We start from the raw sequence: 16,950 nt of genomic DNA on the forward strand, positions 1-16,950 counted from the left end.
CTCTGCTGAGGAGGACAGTCACATCAGAATACAGTGTTTCCTGAGCCCCGGTGTCCGACAGTAACCTCTCCAGGACCGACACTCTCAGCTGAACTCGTCTTGACCTCTTGACCTCCTGCTCTGGATGCGTCTCCCTCACTCGGGGACATGAGAGGCGCAACATGACCGGACAAGCTGCCTCCTTCCTCCGGGAGCCGGCCCGCTGCGCCCCGCGGTGATTCGGGGGCTCGATGTTGGACTGTAAGAGAGCACGAAGCCAAATCCTCCACCATCATCGTGTTTTCATCCTTGCAGGGGGAGGGAGGGTTGACTACGAGGCAAAGTGGGGGGAGAGACGGACTCACACGGGGCCTAGTCGCCACATCTTTTCATGCGAAGAAGCTGTGCCCGCTAAACCGTCAGTAATCCGCATTTATCTGCTCAGAATATAATCTCTGGGGGCGATCTGTGATTTGTGTGGAGCAGATGGGGGGCAGAGTCGGAAGGGGAAGGACGGGAATCGGTTTGTTTTTGGGCTCCGGAGCGTTCGGGCTAACTAGCTTGCTAGCTATGTTAGGCGGCTAATCGTAGCTGTGGCGTTTAGCTTGTTCTGCCAGACGAAGATATTTTTAGATTAAATTAAACCAACACGTGTCCGTTTGTTCCAAACGCCATGTGGAGATCCTTTATGACAGTTTAATTCATACTTATGTTGGGTTTCTAACGCATTTAGCCCCACGGTTGCTAACAGACGTTTCAAGTGTTAGCTTGTAGCTAACGCTAGCTTGGCTGCTGCCATCTGTCTGGGCTCCATCTATTAACTGGAAAGGGTCGTGTGTGTTTTCATTTCATGCTGTTAACCAGACTAACTCCAGCGTCCCGCTTTGGTTCACCTGGTCCTAACAACTAAACAGAGTGTTTCTGCACTCTTCTGCTTCAGAACAGGATCATCCTGGCATCAGCTGGGCAGCTGGCTGGTTTGCAAACTCCTGCTGTAACGTTACACCAAACGCAGAGAATGCATCGTTTCCACAGATGTTCGTGTTGACAGTCAGGCAGGCAGCTCAACGATTTTTAGTGGCCTGACATTTGTTCGTTTTCTTTCAGGTGGCAGGGAGCAGATTGTCCTTCTCCGTGCCACACTGTTATCTTACACAGAGCTCTTTCTTGTGCTGGAATTTCAGACCCGTTTTTGGTTTCCCCAAACGGCTCCGGCCCGGGCCTCAGTCCGCGGTCTAGAGTTTGACAACGGGCTGTGTTTGACGGAGGCACGTCGGTGTACAGCTGCCAGACAGCCCCCTGCATCCAACCACCATCATGGGAGACAGCAGAGGTGAGACAATAACTGTGTTGTCACCAGCAGTGCAACCATATAGTTACAGCAGCTGCATCTGGAAGCAATTGTTGACAATAAACACAACTTTACAAATTGGACTTTTATGTTTCTTAGTATGCTGCAGAGGCAGGCCTGTGTTATACACTGAATATAATGAACAATAATGTTTCCGAGGCGTTGCTTTAATGACAGAATACTGAAGCTTGTCAGTGACAGTGGGCACAGTTGACCTATAACCCCCGCTGACCTCCAGACCACATGGCCCTTTTGAATCACTCAGTCGGGGTGCAATCATCCAGATTTCCATCTTTGCTGAAAAGAAGGTCGATTTTAATGTAATGTTAAACACTGTCCTACTTTTTCCAGGCATACCCAATTGTGCTGCAAGTTTGCATGTACTGTAATGAATTAGGACTGCACCATCAAAAAGAAAGAGACTCCACGTTACAAGATTTCATGTTGCAGGATTTCAGTTTCATACCATGTTGCTGTGTTCTGGAAAGTATAGAGTTCACTGTTCGACCAGGTGTTTAACAGTAACATGAGAGCATTGTACCCCTGTTGCACTGCTTTGCTTTGAACCTTTGTTACTACACCAGGAAATCAATGGAAACCCATGCCAGTGTTCATGCCATGCTTCACTTTTTTAGTTACACAGGATTCTCAAGCAACAAATGCACCTTGAAGAACATTTAAACGATGGTGTGTCAGAAATCAATACCAGGAAAAAGCTCAAAGAATAGAACAAAGGAATGTTCTAAAAAACTGAAATCGCAGTGTTGATAAATATTCCCATGGTGGTGAAAACACTGTCTTCCAGACGCCACAGTAGATTCGTGTGGGCATATGATTTGCTGATTTCTTTCCCTTGTGTTTGAGACAAGAAAAACAGATTATATCAGATGACAAGCAAGTACACAGCCTTGAGCAAAGAAAATGCAGCAAACAGCCAGCTGCAGAAGAAAGACGCATCTAAATACAAACCACAACATAAACAAAAAAAAATTTGGAGAATGGCAGAATAAAAATCTTAAGCAGTGGAAGGATGGTGGAGTAGTGATTAAGGTGTTGTGTGGAAATTCTGAGAAATATTGGGAGTAAAAACCAAATCCCAAATGTGGCTTTTTATCTAATCTCTGAAAATGCGCCAAGCCCTGTTACATTAGAAGTACAGTAAACTGTTTTGACAATGAGTATTTGTGCACTTTACTTTGTGGAATGAGGATTTTGCATGGCATTTTGTTATTGTTGATCTTAAATCCATTATGCTATCATGCAAACCAGCAACATTCCAGGTTTTCTTCAAAAATACAAAATACATTGTAATGTACCAAGCAGAGATTGAATGTACCAAAAATACTTTGTAATTTCAGAATTAAATAAAGTATGAATAGGACACTAAATTTGCTTATTTGGTTTTGTATCAAATTTAATGTATGCCAGCTCATAATTTTTTGGGCATAATATGTTCTGCTGTGTGCCATCAGATTCCCGCAGTCCGGACAGTTCGTCTGTGTCCTCCCCTCCATCAGGCCAACGCTCACCCCCTCTGGTTCCCTCGGCTGCTGCCTCCATGACCTCCCTTCCTCCCATCACCACAGCTGGCGTCAACAGCCCCATCAGTAGCATCGGCTCCCCCTTTTCTGTCATCAGCTCCTCACTTGGCTCGCCCTGCCTCCCTGGAACGCCATCGGTGGGCTATGGTCCCATCAGCAGCCCGCAGGTAAGGAAGACGTATGTTAGAGTTTGTGTTTTTGGACACACATGCCTTTTCCTATTCTGTCACAGATTGCACTATTGCTTTACTTTCTATATCTTAGCGCAGTTTGAAGTGAAGAAACTGTGTATGTAGGCAAGCTCCTTTACAATGTCAGTAAAATTTATCTTTGGCAAGAGAATATATGCAGCTAACAGACATTTAAATTTTCCATTACTATGACTATTACTCTTCATTCCAGAGAGGTCATGTATGATCAGTGTATGGAGCCCAAACATACTATAACCAGTATTTTGTGCTAATTCTGCAGCATTTGGAAGGAGAAATCCATTAAGTTTGTCATGCAAACAAAAATCTGTCAGGTGTTAAATTTTTAATGGTATTTACACTATGTTGGGTATTAACAGATGTTGATGGGTAAAAGCAAATACGCAATGTTCACCTTTTTCTTTTCTGTGTCAGGCGGAGAATCAAACCCCTCTTTGTAAAAATTAATAAACATATTTTAAAAAGAATTCAGGGGTCTCCTTTCTAACTTGGTTTACAAATGGTAGATATTTTTGGATGATATTACAGTTGGCGTATTGACAGTCTGTCTTGTTGTGAAACAAACAACATGACAGTTATTCCATCTACCAACACAATACTACAATACAAAATAAATAATGTCTGTTATGTTTGACGTTAAAGTATAATCAAATAAAAATTACTGTCTGTAATTTAATATACTTCCCTTCATCACAGAACAGTTGCCATTGTATGTCTTTCTTTTCCATGACGCCATACATATTTTGTAAGCAATTTTTCTTTAATGTGGTTTCAACCCCACTCCTCCCCCCAACTCATCTTTGTCTCATCTGTTTGTCTTGATCTTCACATGCCAGATGTCATGAGACTGGGTCTGAAGACCCTCTCTGTTTTTAACAGTTTGTCAGAGACATCTATAAAAGGCGAGGCAGGGCTTACAGAGGGGCGAGTACTGACAGATAGAATTATAAAAATAAGAGTTAAATGCGATTCTCACCGTGGTCTAACGTTAATTGTTCTGTCACAGGTATGATTTCAGCCAAGTAGTTCTTCTTGAAATGTCATGAAATGCATCTAAACCCCCTCTTGGTGTCATTGTGTTCACCATCTTCTGCTGTTCTTACAGATCAACTCAACAGTGTCGATGTCAGGGCTCCACGCAGTGAGTAGCTCTGATGATGTGAAACCTCCATTGGGCTTAAAGCAGTTGTCGTCCCACAATCCAGGGCCGATGCTTTCCCAGAAACGGCTCTGTTCCATCTGCGGTGACAGATCCTCTGGTGAATACACAAATTAAATACAAAATCAGTTTTTTTATTTCTGTGAAAGTGCAAACAATTAAATAGTTTGTAAAAGCCTACAAGATCACTGAAAATAAGTTATCATCCTTCCATTATAAATAGTTTGGTTCTTTTCCTCCCCTCAACCTCCAGGTAAGCACTACGGTGTGTACAGCTGTGAGGGCTGCAAAGGCTTCTTCAAGCGCACAGTGCGCAAAGATCTGACCTACACCTGTCGGGACAATAAAGACTGTATGGTGGATAAGAGACAGAGGAACCGCTGCCAATACTGCCGCTACCAGAAGTGCCTGGCTATGGGCATGAAGAGAGAAGGTGAGCAAGCCAACAACTTCAGCATACTTTGTATACTCAGTCTCCTCAAGACATGACCCATGACATGAAACAAGGCTGCTTCACACTTTGTCCCACGTACGTAAAGATCGAAACGCATAAAGCAATGCATCTTTATCCAACATATAACTCGCTTTCTTTATGTGGTAGTTTTTAATGTGATTAATAACTTGATTGGTGGTGACAAAAAAGAAAAAAACCTGAGAAAAACAATAACTCAATTTTAAAAATTGGTTATTTATTAGTAGCAGAAAAACTGTGTGTGTATGGGGGATAGACAGGCACACATTTGATCCAGCCTTGCAGTAGCACACTGCCACGTTATACTGTCTACCTTTGTTCACTCCAAATCTGATCTCAAGATCACCTGTGATACCTGGGGCGGGGACAAATATACACCATTCAGAGAATATTTAAACCCTGACAGTTTTTTTTACCACGTTTTGTTAGTTTGCAGCCTGAGGCTTAAATTAAAAATGATCCCTCATTCATCTACATTCAACACTGAATAAAAAAAAAAGATTTGAGATGTTGCTGCAATGATTGTTGTCCCCCATCTCCACACAGAATCTCTAGAGCTCAAACAAAATGACCATTGGAATGGTCAACTGAAGTCTGCAGGCAAGTGTTATAATTTGCATGGTCAGATATTAGACCTTGTATTGACAGGTTTGTATTTCCAAGTCAAGGCAATTTTTTTCTAATGTGCCAGTTCACCACATTTAGCATAGATCTGCAGTGTAACACATAGTGACAAAAGTGAAAACCAAATTGATTCACCATATGTTAGATTTTTGATATTAGGGGTGATGCTGATTGAATTCCTGTGTTTCTCGTTTTAATTTAAGCTAGTTTCCTCTAACAGTGGCATATTTGTTCTGGATTGATGCTGCTGGTTAAAAAAAATAAATAAATTATAATTTTGCTAACTTGAGGCCAAAAACTCACTCAGGGGCTGCCTCATAAAAAGAAATCTAATTTCTATTCAGAATACACCATTGCATTTCACCAAGGGTCTCCTCTTCCCAAGGTTCCTCCAGTTCTGTTTCAGAAATGACTTCCTTTACCCAGAATTTGAGTACCAGTTCTGGATCTTTTGCAGCTCACAGTGTCAAAAAGAGTCACTTGTATGTTACTTGAAAGGTATTTACATCACTTTTACACCTGACACATGCAACATTTATTCATCAGATTTCTATAAAACAATAAACCAGTAAAACCACAGAGGGAGGAGGGCAGTATGTGCAGCAGGTGAAACAAATGTTGTGGCAGGCTTATCTAGTCTGCACTTTACATAACCGTGTCAAATTTACCAGGTGTTGAGTCTTCAGATGGTGAAGTCATCAGTCATCGGTGAATACATCAAAATACAAAACCTCCACAGCCGATCTGTTTAATGCATCCTAACAATGGAGATTACATTAGACCAGTCTGAGATTATTTGTAGGTAACAGTGAACTGAAGCTTTCTCATATCAGACCAGGGCTGACTCTACATTTATCGTCAGCTGATAATAACTGAGTGTATGTTTGACAGGTCTGTGAGATGTGTGGCCACTGTTGTTACTACAGCGGTCACAGTAGACGCTGACATTTTAACTCCATCCATTTTCTTAAATTGAGTCCTTCCCCTGACTTAAGGTTATGGGTGAAGTTAAAGTTCAGTAATAATTGGAGGGATAGGAAGAACGAGTACAGAGTGGTAGAAGGGGAGATGGGGGTGGGTAAGCCTTCTAAACACTAACCCCCTTTTCCCCTGTCTTCCTCTTTTTGTTTCCTCTTCTCGTTCTCTCTCTCCCCCCCTCCCTCCTTCTGTAGTGGCCAAGATGAACGACAGATGTAAGGAGAAGAGGGAGGGAGGGGTGTATGTCTGTGCCTGTATGAGTGAGAAAGAATCAGAGATCTTACAGTCAGTTGTTGCACCAGTATGAGGGAGCCAGTTTCAAATATTTTCCCATAGTTCCTTGCCAGCGCTCCGAGGTGGACCAATGCCAGCCTTGAATCAATTCCCTGTGTGATTTTTTTTTTTTTCTTTTTTTTTTTTTTAAATAGGCATTACAGAGTCAGGGAAAGTTTGCTGAGTAAGCACACTCCCTTTAATCTTCAACCTTCTTCACTTTAAAGTTACTTATTCTATTACGGTTTATTCTCATGTGTGCTGCTCAGTAAGGTCACAGCTGCTACAGGCAGCCTTAGAATTAATGTTATTATTTGATGCTGTTTGTGGTGACCAATTTAGATTAATAGTGATTATGCAGGTTAAAGTTGTTGTTTTTTTCTTCTTCATTTGAAAATAACTAGGATTCAAACTTGGAGAATTTTCTTTAATCTGTTATCAGACATGTATGATAATCAATGAATTACCTGTTATTCCTTGTCAGAGGATCATTGGAACAATTTATGTAAGCTTTTTACATTGTATTTAAAGAATTTAAATTAAAATATAATTGGCATCATATACAGTTAGTGGTCCAGCTTCAATTCTGTTGCTACTGAGTGAAAATGCAACAGTCAGATGACGATGAAATCTAAAAAAATTGTTGGGTCTGTTTGAGATCATCTTGAAAGTTTGATTAAAAAATGTCTGCCTTTTTTAAGCCCCACACCCAGTTTAGGGCTGAATATCACTTTAAAACAATTAGATGATCCATTTCTGTCTCAGCTGTGGGCCTGAAAGAAGTATGAAAGACAGTATGAGAGACTTGGAATTTATCATATATTTGTGTCACTCTGCTTTCCCACTGTTTTGCACATTTCTCACATTATTTTAATCTCACTTTTTTTTATCTGTTGATTTGTTTTTCTCCTTTTTTGGGTTTTTTTACATGCTTCTTCTTCACCAATCGTTTTCCCTCATTACAATTTGTCCACTTATGCTTATCTCATGTTTTTTATTCTGTTGTCTGTCGGCACATCCTTCCTGCTCATTCTTCTACTACCACCTTTCCATCTCTCTTTGCTATGTTCACTTGTATTTAAATATACCTTACAACACCCTTATTCATTGTTTTTATTTTGCACCTTTCCTGCTTCTCTATGTTTGTCGTTTCACCCATCCTCCTAACCCACATTTTTTCCTGTCTGCTGTCCCTGTCCTTTCTCCTTTTTCTTGTCCTTTATTGTTTTTCTCCTGTGTTCCTCTCTACCCAATCCTCCATTCTGCAGCTGTCCAAGAGGAACGTCAGAGGAACAAGGATCGAGATGGTGAGGTTGAGTCGACTAGTGCAGTCAACGAGGAGATGCCTGTGGAGAAGATCTTGGAGGCAGAGATGGCTGTGGAGCAAAAGACAGAGCTTCATGCAGACGGGAGTTCAGGTGGCAGTTCTGTGAGTAGTCTGGAGACCTTAATTATAAATTGTCTTTCATCCAAGTTGAGGTTGTTCTGAACAATGCAGCCACTGCTGGTAAGGTCAGTTGATGGAATCATTACCAATCAACCTCTTGATCTCCATGATTCAGCCCAATGATCCTGTCACCAACATCTGCCAAGCAGCAGACAAGCAGCTCTTCACCTTGGTGGAGTGGGCAAAGAGGATCCCTCACTTCTCCGAGCTGCCCCTGGACGACCAGGTCATCCTTCTTCGTGCAGGTAAACTTTAACTCAACTACAGCTCACATTGGGCGAGAGCTGGGTCACAATAGAATATTAAGACATTTTGCTTGACTGCATTTACTGAGACACTAACTCTTCAACAGGCTGGAATGAGCTCCTGATTGCGTCATTCTCCCATCGCTCCATCTCAGTGAAGGACGGGATTTTACTGGCCACCGGCCTGCATGTCCACAGGAACAGTGCTCATAGTGCTGGAGTTGGAGCCATCTTTGACAGGTAATGTACGAACTGACAGGCATACTACACTCAGGTTGGGGTGGGCGAGCCCATTGGAGAGGACAAAGCAATGAAAATATTCTGTTCATTCACTGCTCATGTAGTATTAGGCCTTTCATCTCCACTCTGAAACCAAAACTGCCTAGAATAAATCTGCTTCCATGGAGTATTAGTGCCATCTACTTTTAGCCTGAATAGACCAACCTTGAAATGCCAGTTAAAACCCACAATCCCCCTCTTTAAACCGCCTGGTAATTCCACATCAGGCCTGAATGTTAGACAAATAAAGAAAGAACACTTTCCTGATCTTCTTTGTCTCTTGGGGTTTCATATACATGTTATATGTTTAGCTTGATGAGTGACTGGGATAAGGACTTTAGAGACTGTGTGTTCATTTTGGTTGGCTGCAGCTGCTGTGATCTGCGTTGGCTGTGATTGGCTGAGAGACTCTGCTGCTTTAGTATTGCCTATAGGGTGACAGCGCATGCTGGGGAGGATGGTGACTAATGCTTACCCATAGACATGCATGCGCACGCGCGTGTACCCAGTGCCAAGTGGCACCGCACCTATTGCCCCATTTGATTATGTAATCATGGCTAGCTTATGTGCAATTCTAACTCGGACTTTATAATAGGAAGGTTCCTCAGATTTGTGCGTTTACGTCCTATTATTTTACAGGACACTGCAGAGGCCATGGATTTAATTTCGTAGTGATTTGCTGCTAACCACAGCAATCCATTTTGGGATTGGAAAATCATTAATCTTCAAATGAACCAGACTGTCATGGTATTGATCATTTGATCCAAATGCAGAAGATTCGGACAGTCTTCAGTGATTGTTTGATCACTGCCGGTCTTCATATCATCTGTAAGGTCTTAAATAGATAAAGTTCACTGCCCCAGGCACACAGTAAATAATATTACAGAAAATGTGCCTGATGTGTTTTCAAAAAGCTCCTTTATAAATGATTTTGACTGTCCGTCCATTGATGTGTAAATTTCTGCCCAAAACAATCCTGTTAGTTTGAGATCTTGAAATCCATAACTCTATGACAACACAAACCAGTAATGGTATAATTCAAAATGCCAGATTTCTTTTCTATTGTTAAGATTATTACGATAAAATAACATTCTTGTTAATGTCATGATGGTATGTTGGCGCATTAACAGCGTATTTTACACGAGCAGATTTTAATGCCCTTCCTGTGCTTTTAGTGACACACTTTATTGTTCCTTACAGCATCACCTGCTTTAATCTAAAAAACTGAGAAATTCTTGACTTTAATGAAAAACCCCAAGTACATCACAACGTGTCGATTCACTGTTAATTACACAGTAATTACATTGTTCAGGTTTAGAGCAAGCTAACTGGGCTCCTTGCACATAGCTCAACGATTTCCCTCTGATACAAATAATTTTTTAGTACTGCTTCTAGCAGCAGGCTTCTGTTTCAGCTTGGCATCATTATCGGTTTGAAGCGACTGTTATCAGAGTATGCTGATAATACAATATCAACATAACATTTCTTTGTACCCATTAATTGAATTAAACTTCTCACTAGAGCAAAACGGAGCAGCCAAACAAAACAACCAAATAAAGCAGAAAACAAGAAAATAGGAACAACGTAACACGAAGAAACACGAGAAAAAAACCCCACCATATTTCAGAAAACTAAATGTTTAGCACCAGCAAAGGGCTGGTACCTGCTATTGTTGTCATTCTAAGTAGGGACGACACAAATCCGTCATGGAGGGACCATCTGGAACAGATGAAAGAGAAAAAGCAGGGCACACTTTGCCCTTTTTAGTCTGCATACTCTACAAGAATGACAAAGATAACAGGCACCTTTCTTTCCTGCTCTGTTGCGTTTTCTCAAACGTGTTTTGTTTAGTTGATCCCTGTTCTGTTTTGTCGTTAATTTGGTTTACTAAATGTTGTACTTTGCACTTTTAGCCTCTCTGTTTTTCACGCAGTTGAAGCCACAGCTCAGTGAAAACTTCTTTACGTTTTTCACAATGTGTGGACACTAATGTTCAGGATTAAGCGTTTTTTTTACTGGTTAATTTAATATGTATTAATGGTTTTCTGCTGTTATGCATTTGGCTTATAAGATTTATCATAAGCTCCTCTCTGCTTTATCCTGGTGCCTTATGTAAGAGTTCACATAATGTCATTTAGTTTATTTGTTTGGATGAGAGTGCAGCGAAGTTTGAGCCCAGACATGAGAAGTGTTAAGCCTCTCGAGTTTTAAATATATATTAGGATGTAGATTTCCACCAGGAGAAATCATATCTCTATCTCTCAGAAAACAAACAGAAGACTGTAATAATAATGTAACTGTGTAATGACATTGTAATAACACATTGTGATTGAATACACAGGGCGCACAATGCCGAGGTTGGGGCCATATTTGACAGGTAATTACGCCACTACACAAACACTTTTCTTAAACCCCTCCTCTTGAATCAACATTGAAACAAACACATAACAAAATCTGAAAAGGTTGTTCCATTTTGGCATTTCCGTGGCAGAGTCCGCTCGGTATTACTCTGAACAACACAGGCTGAGATATATTTGGTGTGGGTTGGATGGTGATCTACTAGCGTTTGAATTTGAAATTGAATTCAGCAGCAGATTCAGTTTTGTGACTTCAATTGCCAGATGCCTTGTTCGATTGCCTGCAGAAAACTTTTCATCTTTTGCCCATTAACGATGCCTCTCTTTAAAACCAAGTGCTTGTTGTGCCTTGCCAGACCATAATGAGCAAACCAAAATGTGTAGGCTGGCTTTGTGAAGCTAAGCTAGCTTCTCCAGGGCTTTTAATGGTGGGATGTGGTCGTAGTTTGGAGAAGATGCACAGGTCAGTTTACTCCTGAGCCGTTTGGAGTCGTTGTCGGGCCATTTTAGCTCACGATGAGGGCCACCAGTTTCAAAAGCAGTAATTGATAAAACAATCTGTTGTGCTGTGGGCAGTCCACTGTGTGGTGGTTTGAGCAGTGAGAGTCCAAGTCAGTCCACAGCATTAAATTCAGACGTCTGTTTCTGATAAACTCCCCCTTTCTCTCCCCCTTCACATTGGTCTGTACCGACCCCTCTTTCATCCAAGTCTTATTCTTAGGATGACGTAGCTTTAGGATGCGCGAAAGCCTTTTAAATCCAAACTTATACTTTGTATATTGCACATTTGATGAAAATTAAGTACTTCTTACCAAAAATGCACCGATATGTTGGTAAGTTGGTGAGTTATGTATTAATTAGGGTTATGGTTATTAAGTATTTTAAAGGCCTCAATTGATGGTATTTGGAAATATAACGTACACCACCCAAAGTCTGTGTTACACCTCAATCAGAAGCTATTTGATCCAAACTTACAATCAACCCTAAAAGAAGCAAATTTTGAATCATATTAGAAGAAAGCATTAAAAACATGCTAAATGTTGACTAAAGTGTGTGTGTGTGTGTGTGTGTGTGTGTGTGTGTGTGTGTGTGTGTGTGTGTGTGTGTGTGTGTAATAAGTAGAATAAAGTGGACAGAAAAGCAAAAGTCTCTCCAGTTTGCCTCTCCAGTTGTAGTAGATTTCTTAAACTGTAGATTGTTGTGCTGTCACCTTCATAACAATTGAGAGCAACGTCCACATATTTGCCATATTCAGCTGACACTGATTTAACAAACAGGAAAAATCCATCACAGTCAGAACTTTCACCATTTGGTGGCAGCAGTTTGCCACTTTGGGCAGCTGTAACCAGTCTTTGTATTTGTTTATTTTTTTGTTCGGTTCTTTTTCGTCCCCTGAACTAGCAGTTCAGCCATGACGCAACTCTGAGCAGTAAGCATAAATAACAGTGTAATCTGGGAGCCCGGTCTCTTTCTGTTGTTCTTACTCTCTTCTTCCCTCACTCTTTTGTTTTTACCGCTTTTCTGCATTCTTTTTTTTCCCACCATATGTTCTGCCTTCCTACTTTCCTTTGCTTCTTCTCTCTTAATCTGGCATTGTTCTGTCTCTGTTGTGGATCTGCCTCTTCTCTTCCATTCTTCATCTCGCCTCTTCTCTCCTTGCCGCTCCTCTCTTTGCCTCTCCTCAGGGTTTTGACAGAACTTGTAAGCAAGATGAGAGACATGCAAATGGACAAGACAGAGCTCGGCTGCCTCCGAGCCATCATCCTCTTCAACCCAGGTATGGAGACAGGTGGAGTGATTAAAATCATTGTAGAATATTGAATCATAAGTGAACAAATTAATTAATATAATTTTAAAAGGGAGAGAAAATGGAGAAAATAGTTATTTCATGACATCAGTGAGAAAATGTAAATGTTCTTTGTTTTCACCTAAAGATGCCAAGGGCCTATCCAACCCCAGTGAGGTGGAGCTCCTGAGAGAGAGGGTGTACGCGTCTCTGGAGGCTTACTGCAAACAGAAATACCCCGATCAGCAGGGCAGGTAGGCTATAACAGCATTCATTTCTCCAGCAGTTCCATCTCTGCAGACGCACGTGATTCTGCTTCTTGTTTTCAGCTTCTGTTATTGACTCTCTTCTGCCTATCCTTGCTTCCTCTTTCCAGGTTTGCAAAGCTGCTCCTCCGGCTCCCAGCACTGCGCTCCATCGGTCTGAAGTGCCTGGAGCACCTGTTCTTCTTTAAACTGATTGGTGACACACCCATCGACACCTTCTTGATGGAGATGCTGGAGGCGCCTCACCAGCTTACCTAGAGGAGGCAGGTCCGGTCCAGTCAGGATCCGATACACAGCAGGATTACCGGCACGTTGTTGGCTCTTTTTCGTTGGGCCTCACTTAACTGCAGCAACTGCTGGTTTAAACGTACCGGCTCTCACGCTTGTGTACACACACACACACACACACACACACACACACACAAACATATTCCCTGTCACCGGCTAATTATCCTCACACATGCAAATGCAGGTCTTTGCTTGCATGCATGAAGTGACATAAAATATAGCTAATACACAGATAATATGGCTCTGAATGAACTCAAACACACATTTTCACCATCTTTTCCCATACTAAGTTTTCCACCATAGGGTCTACGATTCCAGGAATATATGCCCTTTCTATCACACATATACAGTAAATGTCTTAATTTTAATTTAGCCTTCACATTTTCATCTCACAGTGGGTTTTTGCTTCTGCGTAACTGGTATACCTCACCTGTTTTTACTTGGGTTACTGAGTTACACTGCCAGCTGCACCTTTGTATGTCGTATCCATCACTAGCCGGTTAGTTATTCATGTATGGTTTTAGCTTAAATTCAGGTGCATAACATTTCAATCAAATGTCTCCCATCAAACATGTTCACCTCTTATTGGTCAGGAGGTGTCATAACGGACGGGCAGATGCACCATCCCAGTGAGTTCTCATAAACATTGAAATATTTTATGCTTTTTTTTTTTTTTTTTTTTTTTTTTTTTTTTTTTAATATATATATATATATATATTCATGCTGAAACTTGTTTGAGTTTCTATTTTGAAGTACTGTACTCATGAAATGAGAGCTTTTTCCAAGGCATTGAATCCAGGAAAAGGGGGCTGGGAGCACTTTGTTGTTGAGCATATAAACTTAGTCCTTCCCACCCTGATGCGCACAGCGGGCTTTGTAAGGCAAGAAGAATGACTTGAAATTGTTTTTTTGTTTTTTTTTTATTGATTTTATCCTTTTCTCTACTTTGGCAGTTGGTTGGCATTTCAAACAACTCGAAGCTCCCAGGAAATTCAGCTTCACACAAGACAAAACATTTGTCTCTTTTATCTCCTGTTCCCCCAAATCCTCCCTTTTCTGGTGGTCATTTATGCACTTTTGTGAGTTGTAACTGTGTAAATGTTCCTGTTTTCTAGAAATGACCATCTTTACTCAGAAACCTTGAAGGTACTATGTGTAGGGTTTCCTCATTATTGCATCATTCTCGGATCAAATGTGATGATTTGTTATTGAACTTACTGGATTATTATCCTTTGTTAAACTACCAGTCAAATGGTTAAACCTTTTGACTGTCCTCTCTTTAAAAGTAGCTGGAAAAGGCAGATTTTTTTATTTTTTTATTTTTTTTGAAGAAACGGATTGAAAATGTAAATATAAGGAAATGAGCTGACGGCAATAATGCAACATTTCCTTTCACATGGTAATCACTTGATCAGTGTCTAACTTCTCTGTAATACAGACCCTCTGCAGCCCACCACTCATCGGTAGGTCCCCGGCTGTGGATACTGATAAATAATGAACAGATGCTTGAATTGCAAATCACCACTTGTGTGTTGTTACTGTAATGCAATAATGAAATAGTGTTAGGTAGTGGAAATCCTACACCTACTACCTGCCGCTTTGGAAACTTTATTCAGTGTGTATTGGCTCAATGCTTGCGACTTTTGTACAGTAGATGTAAATAAAAAAAAAAACAACACAGGAGTTATGCAGAAACAAAAGCTTGTTCACATGAATGTGGATGGGAAATAATGTGGCTCCAACAGACTTAAAAGCTCTATTTCCTGCTGTTGGATGAACCTCCCCTGTGATGACGTCACCATGAAATAGTTACTGAGCCCAGGGCCAAACCACACCTCACTGCTGCTTTTGCACCAACTTTTTGCCAGTTCCTCCCATTTTTCTTGGCAACTGATTAGCTGGATTTCATTGACAGCGGCACTTGACATTTTCTGCGATTGAAACTTTGAATACGAGCATCCGAGAGGTCAAATGCAGCTACCACAAAATCAGGAAATGTAAAATAAACTAAAGATTAAACTGTCACATACACACATTCTCCATAAGGAGCAATACTGGGGTACACAAAGATTTATGCCATTTTTGTTTATGAAGTATTTAAAAACAGTGTTGACACTGAGGTGTATTTAATCACCTTATTCGTCATCACATCAAATAGAAATTAGAATCATACATTGTGCAGTATCATTCTACAGGGAAGAGGTACAGCTGTCCTCTACCAGGTGCTAAATAACAATTATGGTCTTTTAGTTTGAAATTTGCACATTTACATCAATGCAAACACAGTATGCAAGTACGCAGACAAATCAGACAGCCGCTGTCCACTGTTTGACCTGTTCTGTTAAACATGTAGGCCGATGTTTCCCTCTTAGATTTTCTTTTTGGTAAAATCCAAATATAGAATATGAACACCAGCTGATCATACATTTTGGCTGTAGCTGATGAGTCTTTGTGCTCCGTTAGAAGCAGCCAACGCCTTTTGTATTTCAGAGAGCATTTAGGCTGGAGGAGGAAACCAACATGGCTGTTGAATTTCGAGGGCCACCAGCCTCTTTGACTGAAAAGAGCAATGAGCTTCCTGCCCTGCAGAGAGTCCAAAAAGTTGTAGTCAGAGAGGATCCCATGTAATGTGGACTTGGAGGCTGGCAGCTCGATGACCTGTAAGACAGGTGGTTTTGTGTAACACATCAGTATGTTGGTCTAACCTTGGTATTGTTTCATTTTCCTCTGTCTGCAGACATGCAGCCAACTCAGTTCATTTCATTGCAGAGGAAAGTGTATCACGCTGGTGCTTGAGCCTCCTGGTCTACTACAATTCTTGTACTGTACATGCTACGATACTGTCTCAGTGCTTTATGGCTTCAGTTGATTCAGATGAGCTAATACTAGCAGCCTGAGTTTTGAGACTTCAGTGAAATTGAGTTTTTGAGTGCAACCCAAAACTAGCTGTTTTAGCCCAAACCCCTTTCTCTTAGAGAGTAGGGGTACTCAAGACACGCTTTTGTAAATAATCTCATCTTTGGTTAGATTGACATCTCAGCAACTATCTGTGCAGGAGTTCACTTTTAGAGCTTCCTCTTTCGAATGTTTAAGCTTGCTGCTACTGCATCATGTTTGTAGTCGGGGATGGGAATGATTACACAATCAGTCGCGTGCTAGAGGCTCTGCAGGTCGACGTTAAAATTCTAGATACCTAAACAGTTGACTGAGAAAATGCCATCCTTGTTGATAATTCATCAAAAATCCAAAATATGCAACTTGTATATTGTCATTGTGGTAATAGGTTCAAACAGTTGTATGCACATTGACATTGTGTTTCTGGCATTTATAAACTCAGCGTAGTCTGTTACATGAGTTGATATGAATTGGCAGTGAAGGTATTTTGAATTCTCATCCCTCCATGTAACAGCAATGCATTTTGGTTTTGCTTTAACATTTCTATATTTTACTATGAGTTTAGATTAGGAACAGTATCCGGTTGGCGCAGGTTCTGTATGCAAGGTTACTTTAAGCTTTGCTGATCAGGCAGACTGTTTGGAAAAACAGTGTGTTTCAGTTTTGTTTTTTTTTTCCCCCCCTCTGCCTTTGTTGTGGGGAAAGTGTGTGATTCTTGCTCACACATCTATGGAATCTGCAGATACTGTGGCTTCGGCTGTGATGTGCCGAACACTGTTGCATTGATTTGTTGAGCAGCGT

At 41.0% G+C, this 16,950-nt stretch overlaps 1 protein-coding gene across 3 annotated transcripts; it reads left to right on the forward strand.

Moving 5' to 3' along the window:
• Positions 1-327: 327 nt before the first annotated feature.
• Positions 328-13,905, forward strand: rxrba (retinoid x receptor, beta a). 3 transcript variants are annotated; one of them, XM_029513963.1, is made up of 13 exons: positions 328-397; positions 1,164-1,312; positions 2,803-3,038; positions 4,186-4,339; positions 4,493-4,672; positions 6,508-6,528; positions 7,855-8,015; positions 8,149-8,278; positions 8,386-8,518; positions 10,899-10,934; positions 12,600-12,691; positions 12,849-12,954; positions 13,077-13,905. In XM_029513963.1, exons 2-13 carry the CDS (start codon positions 1,297-1,299, stop codon positions 13,222-13,224), a joined length of 1,413 nt encoding a protein of 470 aa, XP_029369823.1. In that variant the 5' UTR covers positions 328-397; positions 1,164-1,296; the 3' UTR covers positions 13,225-13,905. The 3 variants fall into 3 exon arrangements, with proteins under 3 accessions (XP_029369823.1, XP_029369824.1, XP_029369825.1); XM_029513964.1 differs by lacking the exon at positions 6,508-6,528; XM_029513965.1 differs by lacking the exons at positions 6,508-6,528; positions 10,899-10,934.
• Positions 13,906-16,950: the final 3,045 nt, after the last annotated feature.

Source organism: Echeneis naucrates, chromosome 11 (genome assembly GCF_900963305.1).
Source record: "Echeneis naucrates chromosome 11, fEcheNa1.1, whole genome shotgun sequence".
NCBI classification, from domain to species: Eukaryota; Metazoa; Chordata; class Actinopteri; order Carangiformes; family Echeneidae; genus Echeneis; species Echeneis naucrates.

Bases quoted from the DNA above. Each gene is read 5' to 3' on its own strand.
- rxrba (XM_029513963.1), top strand. The intron at 4,673-6,507 runs GTGAGCAAGCCA...CTCCTTCTGTAG, and splicing joins TATGGGCATGAAGAGAGAAG to TGGCCAAGATGAACGACAGA. The intron at 12,955-13,076 runs GTAGGCTATAAC...TCCTCTTTCCAG, and splicing joins TACCCCGATCAGCAGGGCAG to GTTTGCAAAGCTGCTCCTCC.